At 38.7% G+C, this 18,966-nt stretch overlaps 1 protein-coding gene across 2 annotated transcripts in view; it reads right to left on the reverse strand.

Annotated features, from left to right (window-relative positions):
• Positions 1 to 18,966, reverse strand: part of Fgf12 (fibroblast growth factor 12) — a 336,109-nt gene that overhangs the window by 166,763 nt on the left and 150,380 nt on the right. For both annotated transcript variants that reach the window (XM_034515140.2, XM_034515139.2), the window contains exon 2: positions 12,970 to 13,080. In XM_034515140.2, the coding sequence (XP_034371031.2) occupies positions 12,970 to 13,080 (111 nt within the window). The remainder of the gene's footprint in view (positions 1 to 12,969; positions 13,081 to 18,966) is intronic.

An 18,966-nucleotide genomic window follows, 5' to 3' on the forward strand; every position in this document is an offset into this window, starting at 1 on the left:
ACAAGTAGTTATAAAGACAATGAGAAAAGCAGACCAATGGTGAGCAAAATTGGTAGCGTGAGACACAAATTTCTGGGCACCTGAAATACTCCACCTATCCAAAGCATGAAACTTCAGTTCTTATGTACAATTACACAGAGAAAGTACAAGACACCTTACTTGAATAAACTCGTTTAAACCCTCTAGATCTAAACTGTGAACCTCATTCACACAAGTTACCATGCGGAATGCCACAGAAATAAATACAATGTGATAATTTTTTTTTTTATAGAAATGGTGGGATTAAAAATGATTTAAAAACCAAATACTGATTTCTTCCCTTTATCATTCTCTAGCTAAAAGCTTTGTTTTGATTCCTCCCTGCCATAAAAGATGGCTAGAAAGTTCCCAAAGCCCTGGGCTCTGCTCCCACTCACCTGCAATTACCAGTAATTTTCCATGACTCTGTTTCCCACATGACTCCCACATCTACCCCGCCCCCCAATGTCTAAAACATGACTCGGCAACTCTTCCACACAATCTCTTTCCAAACTGGTCAACTCATTTCTCTCCAACATGGCAGGAGCTTTTTCCACCAAGTGATTTCCTGCTTCTTTATCTGAAATTCGATTTTTCTTATCTTAGCTTATATGTCCTGTTCCTTTTCTTCAAAATTCAATTTAAAACTAACCTCGGCTGAGTCCGTGGCTTTGGGGGATCTCTGATCTCTAAAACCTCATGATTTGTCTGATCACCCCATAGTACCAGAAGCAGCTTACATCAAGTTTTATTTTTACATGCAAGTCCAAACTCCTCTACTGTTCTGAGAAGTGGAAGGACTTGTATCCAATTCTTTTGTGCAGTTCCATGACCCAAAGGTTTTTAGTCCTCAGTACTTTGGTATGGATGAAAATGGGGTGCCCATATGACAGTCATTGTAACAGTCAATCACTGGAGGAAGGTGTCTGATTCTAGGCAAAATGAAGGCTGTGTGACCTTACTGGCACCTGTTAGGCACACAGGAAGATCATTTCTTTTACAAACCCGTCATTTCCAGTTTCATAACCTACTTTTAAAATAAATTGTAAAAACTTTCAGGAAAGATTGTGATGATACCTCTGTATTTCAAGCCAATTAAAACTTTTGAATAAAATAATGCAAACTTGGAACACAAACCTCAAAAGTGAAGTTCCAAAGATGAGCATAGCTCATGGGTTCACAAACTGCGGTATATCACAGCATTCTAGGGAGGTTTTGATGTTGTTGTTATTGTTCTGGTTGTTGTTGTTGTTTAAATTCTGATGCCTGTATCACAACCATATCAATTAAATAAAAATTTCTCTGATAGAAAAATCAATACTTTTTAACTTGTGCAGCAATATTGAAAATTAAGGGAGTTAGAATATATAACAGGACAGGGGCTATGTTCTTTTGCACTGGAAACACTGGTATTTTCCTGCCCAAATTATTAATCATCAAGGACCAAGAAAATGATAATTCTAGCCTCCCATAAAGGAAATGCCCAGATTGCAGCAAAGTTTCAAATTCCATTGATTTTATCCATTTTCCCAAAACTGAACAATTCCCCCCACACCCCACACCTAAAGAAAGCACTTGTAAGACTGGAGAAGTTCAGAAAGCCAATGATCCACAAGTTTGTGCCACAAAGTTATATATTCAGTAATCAATAGCTGATGTTGGGAAGAGAATCCTCTTTAGTGGAGAAGCCTACAATGTTATCAAAGAGCTTCCTGGATACAGCTTTTATGCATTATTATTCTTTCTGGGATGGGCTCCTTGGGGATACAGTTGTATTTGTGTCATTCATGCTCCCCAACCCCCACAGGAAACCACTATCCCATGCTTCTGTAAGCAACCCCTGAACTATGCTCTTGTAAGTAACCACAATTCATTAGTTCCACAAGCTAGAGTTGAGTAAAATACTTGACTTCTTGTTGGCATCCTATCAAAGGTGAACGGAGGTTTGTTCACATTTCCCCCAAGAAAATCCATGCAATGCTCAACTAAATTAAAATTTGATTGATTTTTCCCAAAGAAGAAAGGGTTAGGTCTTAGGCCTAGAGAGTGATGAAACTACAAATGGCTTAGTAACACAATCACTCAAGGCTCCTCTCAAGTCCTCCATTGCCCCGAAGTTAGTCGTGATTACACTTTGACAGGCATACGTTTCTCTAAACAGGAGAAATCTGTGGCACTTTCTTCGATGACTGACTGGAAATTTGATATCAGTACTAGCCCCCACCCCCACACAACATATGCAAAACCTTTGGCTTCACAATGCTAACGTTTCTAAGATCATGAAACTGGTAAATAGAGAGCGTCCTATGGTATCTATGATTGCCACTCAGTCCTGTGCTTTTTCTCCTATGCTGTGACTAGGATATGGAAAGTAAACCTAAACACATACAAGAGAAACAGAAGATCGATGGGTCCTGTGATTCCCTAAAGAAGAGGTGGCAGGTAACAGCTATCTAGAATATTTTGAAAGATTCTCGTGAAACCCTATGTAATGGGTTAAACAATGCTGTGCAGATATGAGGTGATAGACATGGGTGTTTCAAATTCCATCTCTGGGTAAGAGGAAGCAGTTTATAAAGAGCAAGCACACTAGAACCTGGCTGAATGCCAGCCCAGGACCACTCTATGGGATGCTAGGAAATATGTGAAAATCTACACACACACAAACATTTACAGCCCACTCACATGGAACTTCCCAAGTCAGATAAATGGAAGAAAAAAAACCAGATCCAATGTCTTAGAAGTTACTGTATAATGGTTTACTACTTTCAAGCAACACTTTAATTAACCATCAATATATTGAAGAAAAATCCTCAAGTTCAAAATTTACCCTGTCTAAGAACAATATATTATAATTGGTCAGTTACGTTCTTTTCTTAATGTCTGTGAAGTGTTGTCAGAGGTAAGCACACATATAATGTAAAGAAATGCTTGCTATGAATGGAAGAATATTCACCAGGAAGGAGACCCTGGGGCTACAGTGTAGACTGGGTCAAGGACTCGGGAGTTGAACTCACTGAGTATTGGCCATAAGCCTGTTATGTAATATCTGTATAGCCATGGGGTAACTATTTAACTTTCCTGTGCCTCAATGTACTCATATTCAAAACAGGAAGAGTTACAGTTCTTGTTTGTCTAAGGTATACATACACAAAATTTGTAAAAATTTTCAAACATATACTAAGCACTCAGTAAATGCTCAGTAAACATTAACTACTATAATAGATATATGCCAAATCTATATGCTAAAAAAAAATAGGTTCTTGGGGTTAGGGAGATGCCATAGTGGGAAGAGGTACTTGCTGTGTGTGATGACCTGAAGTCAATCTCTGTAACCCTCAAGGTAGAAAGAGAGAGCCAGCACCCAACAGAAGAGGGCATCCTTTGACCTCTACATGTGCTTTCTAGCGCGTACATATTCACATAAGATAAATAAATGTAAAAATATCAACTAAATCATGTTTATCACATGGCCATTTTATTTTCCTGACCCTCCTCACTGAAGATATATAATCTGTCCTTAAAATTTCATAGTAATATGCCCTGAAATCACCAGTCCACATGAGTATGCACTTAGGATTTGTCCCTATTTCCTTCCTTACTTGGTAACTATGATTAAGTAATTTAACTAGTTACTTACAATAAACCCAACTGCCAGGAATTAAGCACATGGCAGATCCACACTTATTCCCAAGGTATAGAAAAAGGATCCAGTTAATACCCTAAGAGCAGTGAGCAGGTTGCACACAAATAAATACACAATTGTGTAAATAAGATATACAGGTTGTCTGGGAGAGAAAGCAAGCCTTACAGCTAAAGAAAACCTCAAAGAAGCAATTGCAAAAACAAAAGACCAACAGCACAGCCTTGCCTTTAGTGATGATATACATTGAAAGTAACAAGGTGGTGGGGGGGTGGCATCGATATCCAATTTCCACTCAAGTATTGACTGAGAAAAATGTGTGGTCTATATAGAAATGCTGTACTAGTTCCATGAGACAAAAAAATCAGTTTATTAAATAAATAGTACCAAAGAATGGGGAAAAAATTAGGCATCCAAAAATGACTGCTAAGAACAGAGATCGTAGTTTATCTAGATTGAAATTTAACTAGAAATTAAAATAGAGTGAAATACACAAAAGGTGAAAAAAAGGATGTTAAGTACATGGAACATTGCTGATTCTAGTGCCCTGACATGGAACAGACCTGATGCGTTTGTGAGATCAACTTTAAGAAGACAGAGCAGTGAGTTTGTCTCCTGTTTCGTCTTTACTAGGTCACTCACCATGAAGGATGGGTGGGACAGGAAACCTTTGGTAAAAGGATTAGCTAAGAAACAACTGGAAAGTCAAGGACTCGAGGAGCCTGCTTTCTCTGTGTACTGGTCTAAGAAATGTCATCACTGTCCTTAAGTTCAGTATAAAAACCTCCTGTGCTTCTGTGTCTTACACCTTTGCCTTTTCTTTCTTTCTTTTTTTTTTTTTTACAGTCTTCTAAAAGTTAAAAATAGTCTTTGTCAACTTACAAACTTAAAAAGCTTCTGTTTTTTTAGTGTGTCTTTTACAAACACATCATTTTACAGAGAAGAGAATGTTAACAACTCAGGAGGGAAAAAGCCAAGTGATTGACCCTCGGTTCAAGCTGCCAACTCTTTCCATGGGCGATGCAGAGCAGGTGTAAGCGGTTCCTTATAGTTTGAGCGCGCACAGTTATTTTAACAAACACTGAAGGAAAGCCACAACTATTCTGAACTTGAAGGTCTTCGGGAATCAGACAGGTGGAAGGGGGCTAAGGAAAAGTAGATGTGTCCTTGGCTGAAATCCATTCCGTCTAACTGTCTTCACTTGAAGTATCGTCAATGAGAGCAAACACATATGTCCCTCAGGTTTGGAATCTTAGAACATGTTGCGTTGCTTGCTAGAAAAACAAATAAGAAAGTGGCACTCAAACATGGAAATGCAGATGCAGCTAGGCCTTGAGCATAATGTGATCTGTGCAGCTATAAATGAATGCACAGGGCTCTCAGGCAGCGGAGTGAAATAAGGATTTTGCGACAGGCAGCAGTTCCTGAGCATGTGTGGAGGCAGCCAACCACAGACAGAGTGTAAGGGCTGAGACCTTCTGCTGTGATTAGGATGGCTCATCCCGGTGTGCTTTAGTTACTTTAATGTTGCTGTAACAAAACACCTTGACAAAAGCAATTTAAGGAAGAAACAGTTTACTCTGATGCCCAGTTTAAGGGTCCATCAAGATAAGGAAATCAAAGCAGCCAGAACTTAAAGCTTTTATCGCATGCATAATCAGGAAGCCCCAGGGACTGAACACAAACTGCTTCTCAGTTTCCTTCTTCCATTTACAGTCTAGAAGTTCAGCCAGGGGAATGGTACCACCCACAGTGGGTGGGTCATCTTACCTCAATTAACATAATCAACAATATCCCCAGAGGTGCATGGCCAGAGGCCCATCTCCTGGATAACTCTAGATCCTTTCAAGTGGATAAAACTAACCATTCTACCATGTGAATAGGATTAATGATTTTCAAAAACAACAACAAAAAAGAACAAAAAACAGAATTAGTGTGTGAAAACTCAAAAGCATAAAACTGTGTAGTACATAGGTTTTCTTACATTATTAAGTCCTTTGTGATTTCTCCAAATTATGTTTGATTACATATCTGTCTAGAGTTGAACTGGAAGATATGTGTTTCAACAAAGTCCCCACATGATGCTGATGACCCATATTTTCTCAACTATTAGAGTATTATTCCATACCTGCCCGTCTAAGCACTCCAAATTGTTTCATATAACAGCAGCCACTGTTATATGAAGAATTCTACTTCTACTAAATACCCAATGTCTATGAGCTATTTTCAATTCCTCCCCCAAAACAACCAAACAAAATAGGCTCTCTAGTTCTAATGACAAGATAACAATAATAGATTGGCTTTATTAAGAACCACTGTGTTCTAGGTACTGTAAGAAACACTTTTCATATGTCATTTAATTGATGCGAAATCCCTGAGATCTAAGTGCTAGTATATTCTTATTTAATGAACAGATGAATTAAATACATAGAAAAGTTAAATAACTGGCCCCAGGATGCACACAATTATATTAAGCCCCAGATCCTGGATGCAAATTCCAGCTTCATGCCATGCAGGAGTCTTTACACATATCTTGACAATATGATGCAGTGATTTGCGAATTGATGACTTCATATTTACTTACAGAATAGTTTTCAGAGGAAAAAAAGGGGAAGTGTTAAAAAGGTACTTAGCACATATTTATTTCTGCACCTAAAGGAAAAAATAAAGAGCATCAAGACTTTATGAGATTGTTTGTCCCTCTTATCTGGTACAACTGGGCTTATGGGAGACAGTTCATGTGACTAACTCCAAGGCCGAATATCAGTTACCTCATGGAGCCAGGAAAGGACTAAAGACAACTCAGTCCTCACCAGCTTTTAGAAATCCACTTGGTTAAATAGTTTTTAAAAGATTCTAAATCAGTGTATCCCACCTATTCATACACTTACAAACAAGAGCACAATTTCACTGCTTCATGTTTTGCTTCTCTGAACAAACAGTTTCCTTGGAACAAGAGTCTCTCCATCAAAAAGAAATATTCTGTCAAGAAGAAAGTGACAGATCCAGGTTAAAGGAGCCAGGGGAGTTATTCCCTGTGATATGTGTAAGGAGCTAAACTATTCAAGGGAATACATGGGTCTCGTTCTAGCTTTCCACAAACATTATATTGAGGCAACAAAAATGCACATTTTTATAAACACCAGAACTAGCCTCTTAATCTCCAAATCAGATTGCAAAGTTCTTTCCTTTCTAATATATATATATATATATATATATATATATATATATATCCAATCAAGTACATAAATTTGCAAGCTAAGAGTCATGACTGATTGTGCTACAAAGAAGTAACAGCCTCAGAAGAGTGACAGCCCTGCACGTGCCACAGTGCCACTTAGCAGGATAAAAGCTTTTCTTGGGGATACCCGCAAGGATAATGCACCCACTTATTTCTCTTTCGACTTAACCTACAGGTATAATTTCACAAGAAATATCGACATAGTCCTCAAACACAGATGGCTTTAGAAAACAAAATTAGAAGTAGCATAGCTTTTCTCTGTCAAGAACTGTAGCAAATACACTCTGGCAAGTGAATGAGGAAGTTATGGGCCAAGAAGGCCGCTCGTTAGGGAGAATGAATGTTGTCGTGGCTTTGGAGGTATCTTACAGCCTTAGAACTAGATACACAAGTTTCCCTTGACAGTCTTCCCCTGAGCTACCATTTGGTTCGTGTTTCTGTGCATAGTTGAACAGGATGAGCTCCTGCTGGCTTCAGCTATGTCTATCCACTTGTGACTAGTGGGATCAAAACATCTTATGATTGGTATTGTATAGACAACATAACCATGGCTAACATTTTACACTTACAATTAGATTTCTAAAAGATCAGATATCGGCCGTTCTGAAACACGTTTCTTTATACTAAAGTTATCATAATAAAGTTAAAATTTTATAAGATCTAAAAACTACATATGCATTTTATGACTGTCAGAATATGAAATATTAAAACGGAACTAAGTGATGCCAAATTAATTAAATGTTAGGGGTAAAAAACTGAAATATGCATCATTAAAACAAAACAAAACTCGTTTTGACAGTTTCTCGGGCGCAATATGCTCCTGGGCCTTTATAATGTTATCCCCCCCACACACACACATACACACACACTTGTATTTTCTTCCCACAATAATGCTGGAAAGAAAGGACTGAAGGAGACCCCAGAAGCCTCGCCTCCAAGGACTATTTGAGGGTTTGCTTCTCCCTGCCACACCAAAGGGCTTTCCATCAATCACGCTCCCCTCTCTCCAGGTGGGGTAAAGCATGGGCCCCACTAGCCAGCCTGACAATGACACCCCACTTAGCCATGCTGCCCACTCCACAGTCAGAGCCTGCTTCCTGTGTTTTTCAGCAAAATGAGAACAATACATCTAGTTACAATATCATCATTATTTTCTTTCCAGCATTTTAACCTCTTCAAATTCATCTACTATGATAACTTATGGAACAGAATAATGAGTTTTTAAATTCTATGTAAAATATTCCTATTAATTCCCTCCAAGCTGCAATCTCTCTCTCTGTCTCTCTGTCTCTCTGTCTCTCTCTCTCTCTCTCTCTCTCTCTCTCTCTCTCTCTCAGTGTTCCAACAGAGCCCTGCATTTTCATTATCATTACATTTGTAGGGATTCTTATCTGCTACTGCAAGAAAAAAAAAACAAAAAACATGTGCTTTGTACTCAATTACATATAATTAGTCTTTTCTCCGGGAACAAAAGAGCAGGTGTCCATCAATTCTCTGAAGATGTATTGGTAAAGTTGGTTTGGACCTAATGATTTCTATGAACCAAACAAAACATTTCTGGCAGATGCTAATAGTAACAAGATTTTTTTCCCAGACAATCAACTGGCTTACTCCCCCACCCACACAGAGTGGAGGAAGAAAAGACATGTTAACAACGTAAAGGCTTATCTTTTTTTTTCTATTAATAACCATGAGTGGAATTTAAATATCTCCTAGGTACTATTTAGCCTTAATCTACACAAATGAAAAAAATTATTATTTCATTTGAGGTTTCATTTTATTAAAATATATGAAAGGAAAAGGTCAGGAGAAAGTTCATTAGTTGAAAAGGTGAAATCAATATAAACATTGTAACCCAAAAAACAGTATTGTATGGGTGCCTATTTTTCTGGTTTTGGTCATTGCTCTGCTGTTACATGAAACTTTATTATTAGAGAAAGCTCAGTGAGTACAGAGGTGCTTGCTATACGACTTTAATTTTTCTAAAGTCGAAAATTATTTTAAAAAACAAAGGTGGAGCTAGACCAGTGGCTCCATGGTTAAGAACACTGGCTACTCTTCCAGAGGACACATATTCCATCCCCAGGACCCAGATATCTATAGCTCCAGCCCCAGGGATTCACCACTCCCTTCCAGCTTCTGGGGACAATGCATGCATGTAGAACACAGACATACTTGTAGGCAAAGCACTCATACATACAAAATAATAGAATAAAATTTTTTAAAAATACAAGGTAAACCTTGGTGAGAGAAGTATTCAGCAAACCACTGGAAAACTTGTTTACAATGAGACTATCAACCATTCACCCATCCATCTATCCATCCATCCATCCATCCATCCATCCATCCATCCAGTCAGGCACCCAGCAATCTACACATCCATCCATCCATCCATCCATTCATCCATCCATCCATCCATCCAGTCAGGCACCCAGCAATCTACACATCCATCCATCCATCCATCCATCCATCCATCCATCCATCCATCCATCGAGACAGGCACCCAGCAACCTACACATCCATCCATCCACCTACTCACTGCCCACACATTCATCCACCCACCCACCCATCCATCCAGTTCCCAGTGAGTGTCTACTATGCCTAACAGACCACTGCAAATTTGGTATATAAGATAAAAATAATTAAATAACAACATATATGCTGTGTAACCATGGAATTTAAGATTAGGAGCCAAATGGATGCTTGTTTGGATCAGAAATAACCCCTAAAGACTCATGTGTTTAAGGCAAGACCCACATCTTGACATCATGGAGCACCTTTAATATACACTGGCTTGGATAAAATACATTACCTATAAAAGCCTCATAACCATAATAAAATTGATAACAGAAGGTAATATGTATATGACAATGCTCTCACTTTTTAAAAGCTTGAAACATGTCAAACAATATGAAGGATGGTTTAAGCATACAGTTAGACAGAAAAAAGAGCTAATTTTTAAACTGTATGTGTAATATACTGTATGTTAGTAAACATTCACATCTTGTTTGAATGCACTGAGAAGCTGGCTCTGGAAGTGAAATTGTTCCTCAGTTTCAGAACCCAAGCCTGTTTGTCTCAAAGTGTCACCAAGGCCCCCATGATGGAAATGGGCTGCACCTTCTCAACCCTGTGAGGGGGAAGAAATCAAATGAGACAGCCCAAAGAGTGTGAGCATCATGTCCTTGAAAATAGCCAGAAGGTGAACCATCTCCTACAGATGTTGCTATTGTTTAATCCCATGATATAAAAAGGTCCTACAGAGGCTAAGGGAAACTGGAATTCAGTCTTGGACAATTCATCTGTGGAATGAAAACTCAATCAAGAACCTAGGTTGACTGTCTCAATGTCCCAGTTTCTCTGGGATACTGTGACTCCTGATTTGATGGTGTTATGTCTATATGTTGCTATTTGTTACTATCGGTTCTTTTTAGTTTTTTTTTTTTTTTACTTTATTTTTACTATTGAGAATTTTATACAGGCACACTATATATACCTGATAGTATGATAAATCAAACCCTAATATCTCTCCCCTTCCACTCCCATTTCTCCATTATCCAAAATGTATCCTGCTCAACCTTTTTTCCCCTTTCATTTCGAAGCCCCACCAAGGGGACAGACTCTCTGCTATGTCAGAAACATACTCTCCTTAGAAACTTAACTGATTACCTCAGTGGGACCTTCCTGGTTGATTTCTGCTTAGTGTTTCCATGATGTTTTGCTACCTACATGTCTGTCTGTCTGTCCTATCTAATCAACTATCTATCACTTGATATTATTTTATTTGGGCTTGATTACATACCAAATATGCTCGCTCACTCAAAGCCCAATGTATGCTAAAGTAGATCATTCTAAATAAGCAAAGTCAAATTGGGAGGACATTATTATACCTGATAATCAAGGAAAGTGGAATTTCTTTCTTGAAAAAAATTGAAATATAGTGAATGTTTTAAATTAACTTTCTATACAGATATCCAAATGAATTTATCATAATTTTTAGATTTTTGCACTCATTTAGATTTTGTCCTTTATATTAATTTATTAGTAGGTATGCACCATAGGTCATCTTAACTTAAAAACAATGATATTAATTTGTGAGTTTAAACCATTTCTATAAGCATTTGATAGAACACATAATCAATTATCCTCTATGTGTGCAGTGCATATGTATCAGGCATTTTTGCGATACATGTTTTTATTGTATGCCTGAACTATATGTGCGTACATGTATGTGTGTATAGATAAATAGATAGATAGAGAGATAGATGTGTGCCTTTCATGTCATTACATATGCTAAGTGTTCATGTTTACCATGGCCATGTCTCATCCAGAAGACAGTATTTTAACGTCCTCCTCTACCTCTTTCAGTCGTGACAACTCTTCTTCCAAAATCCCCCAGGGGATGTAAACGGTCCCATTTTCCATTTTAAAAATGTCCTTTGGGTGGTGTTGACATCAGATGTTGCTGCTATTGTCCTCTCTAGTGACCTCTTGTGAAAAGTGAGGTCTAGAGGTAGCTCATAATTAATGTGAGTTTCACAGCTCTGCACTCCCCTGACTCCATTGTCATGTGTCCCCCCCAATCAGACATTGAAGTGCAGATGCAATAGATGACAGTCAGATTCAAGGGGTATGGGCCCTTCATTCTTCTCTCCTGAATTGAAAACTTGAACCACTTAGAGAATGCATTCATAGAAGTACAAATTAACAGTGCAGACCACAATAAAGTAATCAACTCCTTTGCCAAGAACAGAGAGAAAAATGGAATGAAAGTCTTCATAATAAAGTCTGTCTTTATTGTAATTCATATTTTGTAGCTTACAATATTAAGTAAACAAAGAAAATTCAAAAGGGGTGGACAGGAAAGTCTCAGTACTTTAAGCACTTTGAATTTTGCCTAAAATGTTAATTTAAGAGTTAAAGCACTGTAAAATATCTGATTTCCTAAATTACCTATTGAAGTGTGAGGAATTTTCAATCTGACTGAATCACAAATGATTGGATGGATATTTAACGGGCATATACTATGCATCTCTGGTTCTTTTCTTTCTCTTTTGAGGAAAAGTCTCAAAATAGTCCAGGGTGCTCTTAAATTTAGCCAGGATTAACATTCAACTGCTGACCTTTCTGCCTTCTCCCTCTAAAGCTCAATTATATGCATTCGCCTACCATACTGGATTCATTCACTATATGTCTAATACTACAGACCTAGTAAAAGAACGTAGACAAAATTATAAAACAATATGGCACCCTGCACAACTGTAGAACACTAGGAATTTCGCCTGGTGTACCTGTATGATTATGAAGAAGTTAGAAATTATGAGAGTTCTTATTCTCACCTCTGAAAAATTTATTATGTTTCCAAAAAATACAAATATAATCTCTCATGTTTCGATGAACTATATTTGCATTGGAACTTGTCAACTCTACTGCTTAACAGTTATTTCTGGGAGATTTAAAATTAATGAATATTTGTAACTTTTATTTCAAAACTGTTTTTAAAGTCTGTATTAGATCTACCAGTCTTTATGAACTTCTTCCACGTGTGTGTGTGTGTGTGTGTGTGTGTGTGTGTGTGTGTGTGTGTGTATGTGTATGTGTATTGATTCATCATGGTTATACTGAAATTTTGTTTAACCAAATGAAATGGCCTATTGTTCAGTATTTGCCTGTAGAAGTAATGTTATCCACCAAATCTAGGGCTCTGAAAATTATAACTTGTTTATCACTTGGATGCAAGATTTAAATACCATCTTGTATTGAAACATCTATATTACTTCTATGAGCATTTATGACCCTGACAAGAGATAGTCCAGTGAGAAAGCCTTCTCATCTAATGACTACTGGATATCTTTCAAGGCTCTTATCTTCTTGTTGAGTGCATTACCTCTCTGACATAGTGTTTTTATTTTATTTTATTCTTTCTGTAGAGTATATGAGAATAAAGATGCAAGGATAAAGGGGGAAAACCTAGCTCACTGATTATCAAATAGTCCAAACAGCAATATGTCTGTGTTGGGCCACACATTCTATTGGCACTGCATTGCAAGTAGCCGGCGTTCCTTACTGTAGTCGCTGTTTTCGTCCTTGGTCCCATCAATGGTACCATCTGGATGCATCTGCAGGAAATATCCCTGCTGGCTGAATAACCTTGTCACAATCCCTTTCAGCTGGGGTTCTGCAAGACAAGATGAAATAATTATTTGCTTTTTTTATTTTGTTTATAAAAGTGCACACTTGCAAGTTGTTAAATACATTCTGTAACTAAATGTATAAATGCCTGTGTCATAAATATTGAAATTAGCATTGGAAGGGGGTCATTTTAGTGTAATAGCTATGCTTTTCTCCTTCCTAGAGGCAGAACCATAGTACTTTGAACATCACATCACATGTAAGTAAATATTAAAGCTAATTATAGTTAGAAATACAGACATATTAAAATGTGAATTATTGCCCCCTATTCTACATATGGTATCTTCCTGCAAGATGTCTCTCCCCAAGTTTATGGTTATATTTCAGCATCACTGAAAAGGCAAAAATACCATCATAACCCTCAGCTTCCTGGTGTCATAACTGGGGCCTCAGAGACTTTGATTTCTGCTAGATCCTAAGGCAGCTGTCAGAAGCTCTTAGTTTGTTAAAAGCTCTGATCAAGTTCAACCAGACAGATCTACAAGTAAAAGCAAAACTGTGAGGGAATGAGATGCTTAGTTACTAAGCCTTCACCACAGAGGGGCTAGCCAAGCTCACTTCACCACAGAGAGGCCTGGCCAAACTCACTTCACCACAGACAGGCCCAGCCAAACTCACTTAGCCAATACAAAGCAAAACAAAACAAACAAATGAAAAATGTATCATTACCATTTCCTTACAAGAACACATAAATGGTCTTGAGTTTTAAACATTTTATACAATTAAACCACCAAAATCCTTTGTATAGCACATGTATAGTTCTGTACATCCGCCAATATAAATATTTACAGCTTTCTTATTATGGTGGTCCCTATAGCAACAAGCTGCTTTCTATGGGCTCACCATCTTTGCATCTCTAGTCCTGGATGAAAATTATCTTAGGATAGTTACAGCTCTAATTATTTTATAAAACATACATATAGTGAGTTGGTCTGAGGCTGTTTATATTGTAATGCTAAATATTGGTCCCAAAGGCCTGATTGTCTCCAGAGACGAAAGAGTCCACACATAGACCCACATGATGCTTGTGACCTTGTCCCCAAATTATTTCTGATCGATGAATAAAGATGCTTACAGCCTATAGGTGCACAGAATTGAGATAGGCAGGGCTTGGTTTCTCAGCCTTGGGGTCTGAGGAGAGCATGAGGGAGAGAGAAGGCAGAGAGAGGAGAAGCCACCGAGGGGTAAGAATCTTAAAATAATGGCCATGTGGGCTGGCTAATTGGAGTTAACAGCATTCCAGATGAAACATGGCAAATGCTATACTGGGATTATTGGCTGAAAACTAGACACAAAGCATAGAGGATAGATATCAGCCCAGTTCTAGTACTGATTAAGGCTTATTAAAACTTAAAGATCACATGTGTCTTTATCTGGGAACTGAGTAATCAAAGTCAGAATAGAAGCCCCAGACTGAGATTAAACATAAACACAACACATAAGAGAAAAAGGAGATTGCTCTCTTTGCTAGTATAAACTGGGGCAAATGATAGAAACCATAGAATTGTTTTGAAGTGAAGGATGGTGTCTATGGAAGACAATCACTGGATTTATTCCTACCAGCCCCAGCCTTTGAGCTTACATTAGAGTGACAAGATTTGTCCTCAATACTTACCTTCCATGGATCTACTGAGCCCCACATGCGTACCAAGGCGATGTCAGAGAAAAACACAGCTACATAACAAATGATTGTGCCCATCTGTGATGAGGCTATATGGCTGGGAAAGGACTTCTGGTATGGCCCACTCAGCTCCAGGTCTGAATGGGGGCATGGGACCCATCGGAGATCCGCAGCTTCCTAGCAGCTCTACAGAAACAATATATCACCTGAGAAATCAGGTGTCTTTTCTGGATTAAAAAAATAATAATAATAATGATTACTCAGATTCTAACCCCCAGAGAATGTCAACTGTGTAACTATGTGATGGTATGAACTAGAAAACTCCATAAACCTATAAATCCTAATTAACAAGTAAAGTTTCAACTGTCAAAACCAAGGAAGCCACAGGGGTGAAGACGGCACTCTGAGAGCCGACACCAGGCCTCCTGGGTCTGTTCTGGTGAAATACTAGCTGAACTTGGGAAGGTACAAAGTAAATGGCAAGCTGAGAATAGACAGAAAATGACGGGGGAAAGGAGACAGCAGTCTCTCAATCCGTGTCTTTCTGATAAGCTTAAGGTCACTTTGAGAAGTATGGGCTCCTTTGTTAATGAGATGCACGGCAGCTTACTCATTAAAGCCTGCAAATTATTGTTTGTTTTCTTCATGCTCCTCTTTCTCCATCCGCAATTAAACACTGCTTTTGCCATGGTGACGTTATCCCCCTGTTGGGACTCTGGGAGTTCAGGTTGGTAACTCTCGTTCAACATAATGAGCATCAGACCTTTACACCACCTCCCTGTGCCAAGAGCACCGACGACTTAGACATGGATCTGAGGATTAATTATATGATAATCTAGAAACACAAATGTCCTGCACCACAGAAATTTCACAGGAGACCAGCACATCTATTGAGCATGCCCAAAGCCTAGCACAGGCCATTGCAAGCTGTGGAGACCAGCTGTGAAGTGGTGCCTCATTCTGCTCTCTCAATCACTACCAGTCCTTCTAGGCTCCAGCCAAAAGTAGCCCCTCTAGAAAGGGGCCGGCACAAGTGAAGGACTTGTGTGGGGAAGGGGTGTCTTACTATATTTGACAAAAATACTTAAGCACACATTTCAGCATATTTAAAAAAACACAGTCTTTGTCAGTCTCTGCTCAGGAACTTAAGAGATGGGGGCATCCTCAGAGAGCACCTAGCCTAATGCATGAAACATACATCACAGTAGTATCAGTGGGGGGAATATTAAATGAATGAAGCAATGTGACATGATGACCCCTGAAGCAAGGACTAATTCTATTTTAGACATATGTATCACTGCCACTTGAGGAATGAGTAGACTGTCCTCCCCACTGTATATATGTACTCACATGTGTAGGAGTGTGTACATGTGTTCCCATGTATGTGTGTGAGACAGGGTGGAATGATAGAAGATAGATAGATGATAGATAGATAGATAGATAGATAGATAGATAGATAGATAGATGATAGATAGAGACAGGGTTGTGAGGAGGGCAAAGGACAACTTTAAGTATTGTTACTCTGGCACCACCTGCCTTCATCTTTTCTTGAAACAGAGACTCTTACAGGCCTAAGTAGTCTATGCCAGGCCTGGACCTGCTAAGTAGTCTATGCCAATGAGCTCTGGGAATCCTCCTATGTCCATCTCTCCAGTGTGAAGGTTGTGAGTACATGCTACCAAGCTTAGTGATCTCTACTTGAACTCTGGGGCTAAACCATCTCCACAGCCTATGAATAGAATTTTTGTCTGAAAAAACAAAACAAAACAAAAAAAAAAAAAGAACAGAAACAAAAAAAACCCACAACAAATACTAACAGAGGCATTCTAAACAGAAAACACAGCAATCCAACTCTGCCAATGATACAGTGCAAATAAAACAGAGTGTAGGTTCTCAAATGCTGCCATGCACATGAGTGTGCCCACAAATGTTTACGGATCAAGAGTAAGTTTAATGAAATAGTGAAATGTAATAAGTCACTGAAATAAATTTTATTGAGTTATTTACAGTTTAAGCAACCTTTAGATCGGGAAGTATGGTAGTCTATTATTTTTTTCTGCTTTTTAATAAACTGGTAGCTGGATTCTTTAATGGCAGCAGAGGAATTAGTCAGTTGCCTTTTATATTCTAGAGTGGAAGTAGGAATACTGCTAGCATTTTGCTGAAATCCATTTCCTCCTTTTTCTGGGCACCCAGCTCGACCATATGTCCTAGGCTGCCTTGCAATTAGGCTTGGCAGATGAGACCGTGTCGTATGGAATGTGAGTGGAAGTGAGATGTGCCATTTCCAGGCCAAGGCGTTCAAAAGCAAACACCCTCTGCCACACTCTCTTTGGATTAAGACGACTAAGCCCTAGGGGGATGCTAGAGCAACAGAATAGAAGAAAGCTGTGCCCTGAATAACCAATGGAGAAAATAAAATAGCTATCAGACATATCTACCTTGGGCAATGGGGTAAATAACAAATTTCCATTGGCTCCGTGTGGTGTCTTTCTTCTAATGAGAATAGTATGGAAAAGAAGGGAGGGGTGATTTTTTATGGAAACACCACAAAATTCTGCCTCAGCCAGGTGACCAAGGATAACACCAACCACAATGAATCATGGTGGGAGCTTGTTCACTGTTACGATGAGCCAAGATGTCACTTTACCTCTGTGACTTTTTATCAAAAAAAGTATAATCTCTAACTGTGAGAGAAATACAAGGTAGAGTGCAATCAATGGGCACACCAAACTCTTGACTCCAAGCCCTCGGAAGCCTCAAGGTCATCAATGAAAAAGAAACAGAAAATGTTATAAACAAGAATAAGGAAGGAGCAAAAGGGGCGCGACAATTAAATGTAATGTGGTATTTTGGAGCTAAAAAATTAGTAGGCTTAAAAGGAAGGAAGCTAAGGGGCATGGTGGCACATGCCTGCGGTAGTAGAGATTGATAGGCTGAGGCAGGAGCAAGGGTCAGGTGACTGCCAGAAAAAAGGACAGACAGATAAACAGAGAGAAAGAAGTAAGGAGAGATGGAAGGATGGAAGAGGGAGGAAGATCTGAACAAAGTTTAGATTTCAGCGCATCATGATGCATCAAAATTAACTCTTAATTGTGGCAAATGTCTCAGAAAAATGAAGGATGTTAATAAGAAAAATAGATGTAAATCATGGAAACTATATTACTGTAACTTTTCAATAAAAAGCTATTATAAAAATAGTTAATTTAGGGAAGCATATCTGTAATCCCAGTAATTGGGAGGCAGAAGCAAAAGAGGTCAGGAGTTCAAGGCCAGTCTTATAACAAACTCAAAGTCACCCTGAGCTGTGTCCGATTCTGCTGAGAGAGAGAGAGAGAGAGAGAGAGAGAGAGAGAGAGAGAGAGAGAATCCCATTGTCAAATACACGAAAGGTTTATCACAGTTGAAATTACAGAAAATGAAAAAGTGATGTCGTTTTCTGAATGCTATAAGAGGCTGGGTGAGGAACGAGGTAAAGTGCAGATAGGAACCATGTATAACAGGTTAGTTTCGAGAGAAAGTTTGAATTCAGGGATATTCGGAAACAGGATACCAGAGAAAGCTTCCTAGATGTTCCTGATGGCTTGACAGGCAATGCCATTCAGGAGTTACCTAGGAGTGCGGTGGAAACCGGGGCAGAGATAGATCCTGGGGACGTGGTCATACAGCTTAGGATGACCAGCAAACTGCAGGAAATAGAATGTGTGTTAGAAATGGAAAACACATGACATCCAATGCTTTCTTCATCACTTCCTGTTTTGTTCTTAGTTCTCTGAGTAGTGTTTGTACTGCTGTAGCCCAGTCTAGATAGCCAGGCTGCTCTCAAACTCAAGCAATAAGCCTGTCTCAGTTTCCATAGTGACAGGCTTACAGGTGTGAGTCCCAACAGGCAGATCTTATATCATTTTCAAGATAAAAGCTAATTAAGCAATAAACAAACTGAAGCTCAAAGATCAGAAAATGGATTTTCACTAAGGTCACCCAACTGCCACACAGAAAAGTGACCATAAAAAAATATCCATTTTTCTATATAAATAGCATCCTCTTTTTTCCAAAGAGCAAACAGGACGTATTCCTTATCTTGAGCATGCAGTGGGCATTGAAGAGAGAAAGAGGTGAGGGAAGAGAGTCTGGAAGGCAGGGCAAGGTAGAACTTTCTTGCTGTGAATTAGTTACTGGAGTTCTAGTTGGTTACTGAAAAGTAAGGGTGATGAGCATTTGACCCACAGAGTAGAGAGTGGTATACGTGTT

Source organism: Arvicanthis niloticus, chromosome 12 (genome assembly GCF_011762505.2).
Source record: "Arvicanthis niloticus isolate mArvNil1 chromosome 12, mArvNil1.pat.X, whole genome shotgun sequence".
NCBI classification, from domain to species: domain Eukaryota; kingdom Metazoa; phylum Chordata; class Mammalia; order Rodentia; family Muridae; genus Arvicanthis; species Arvicanthis niloticus.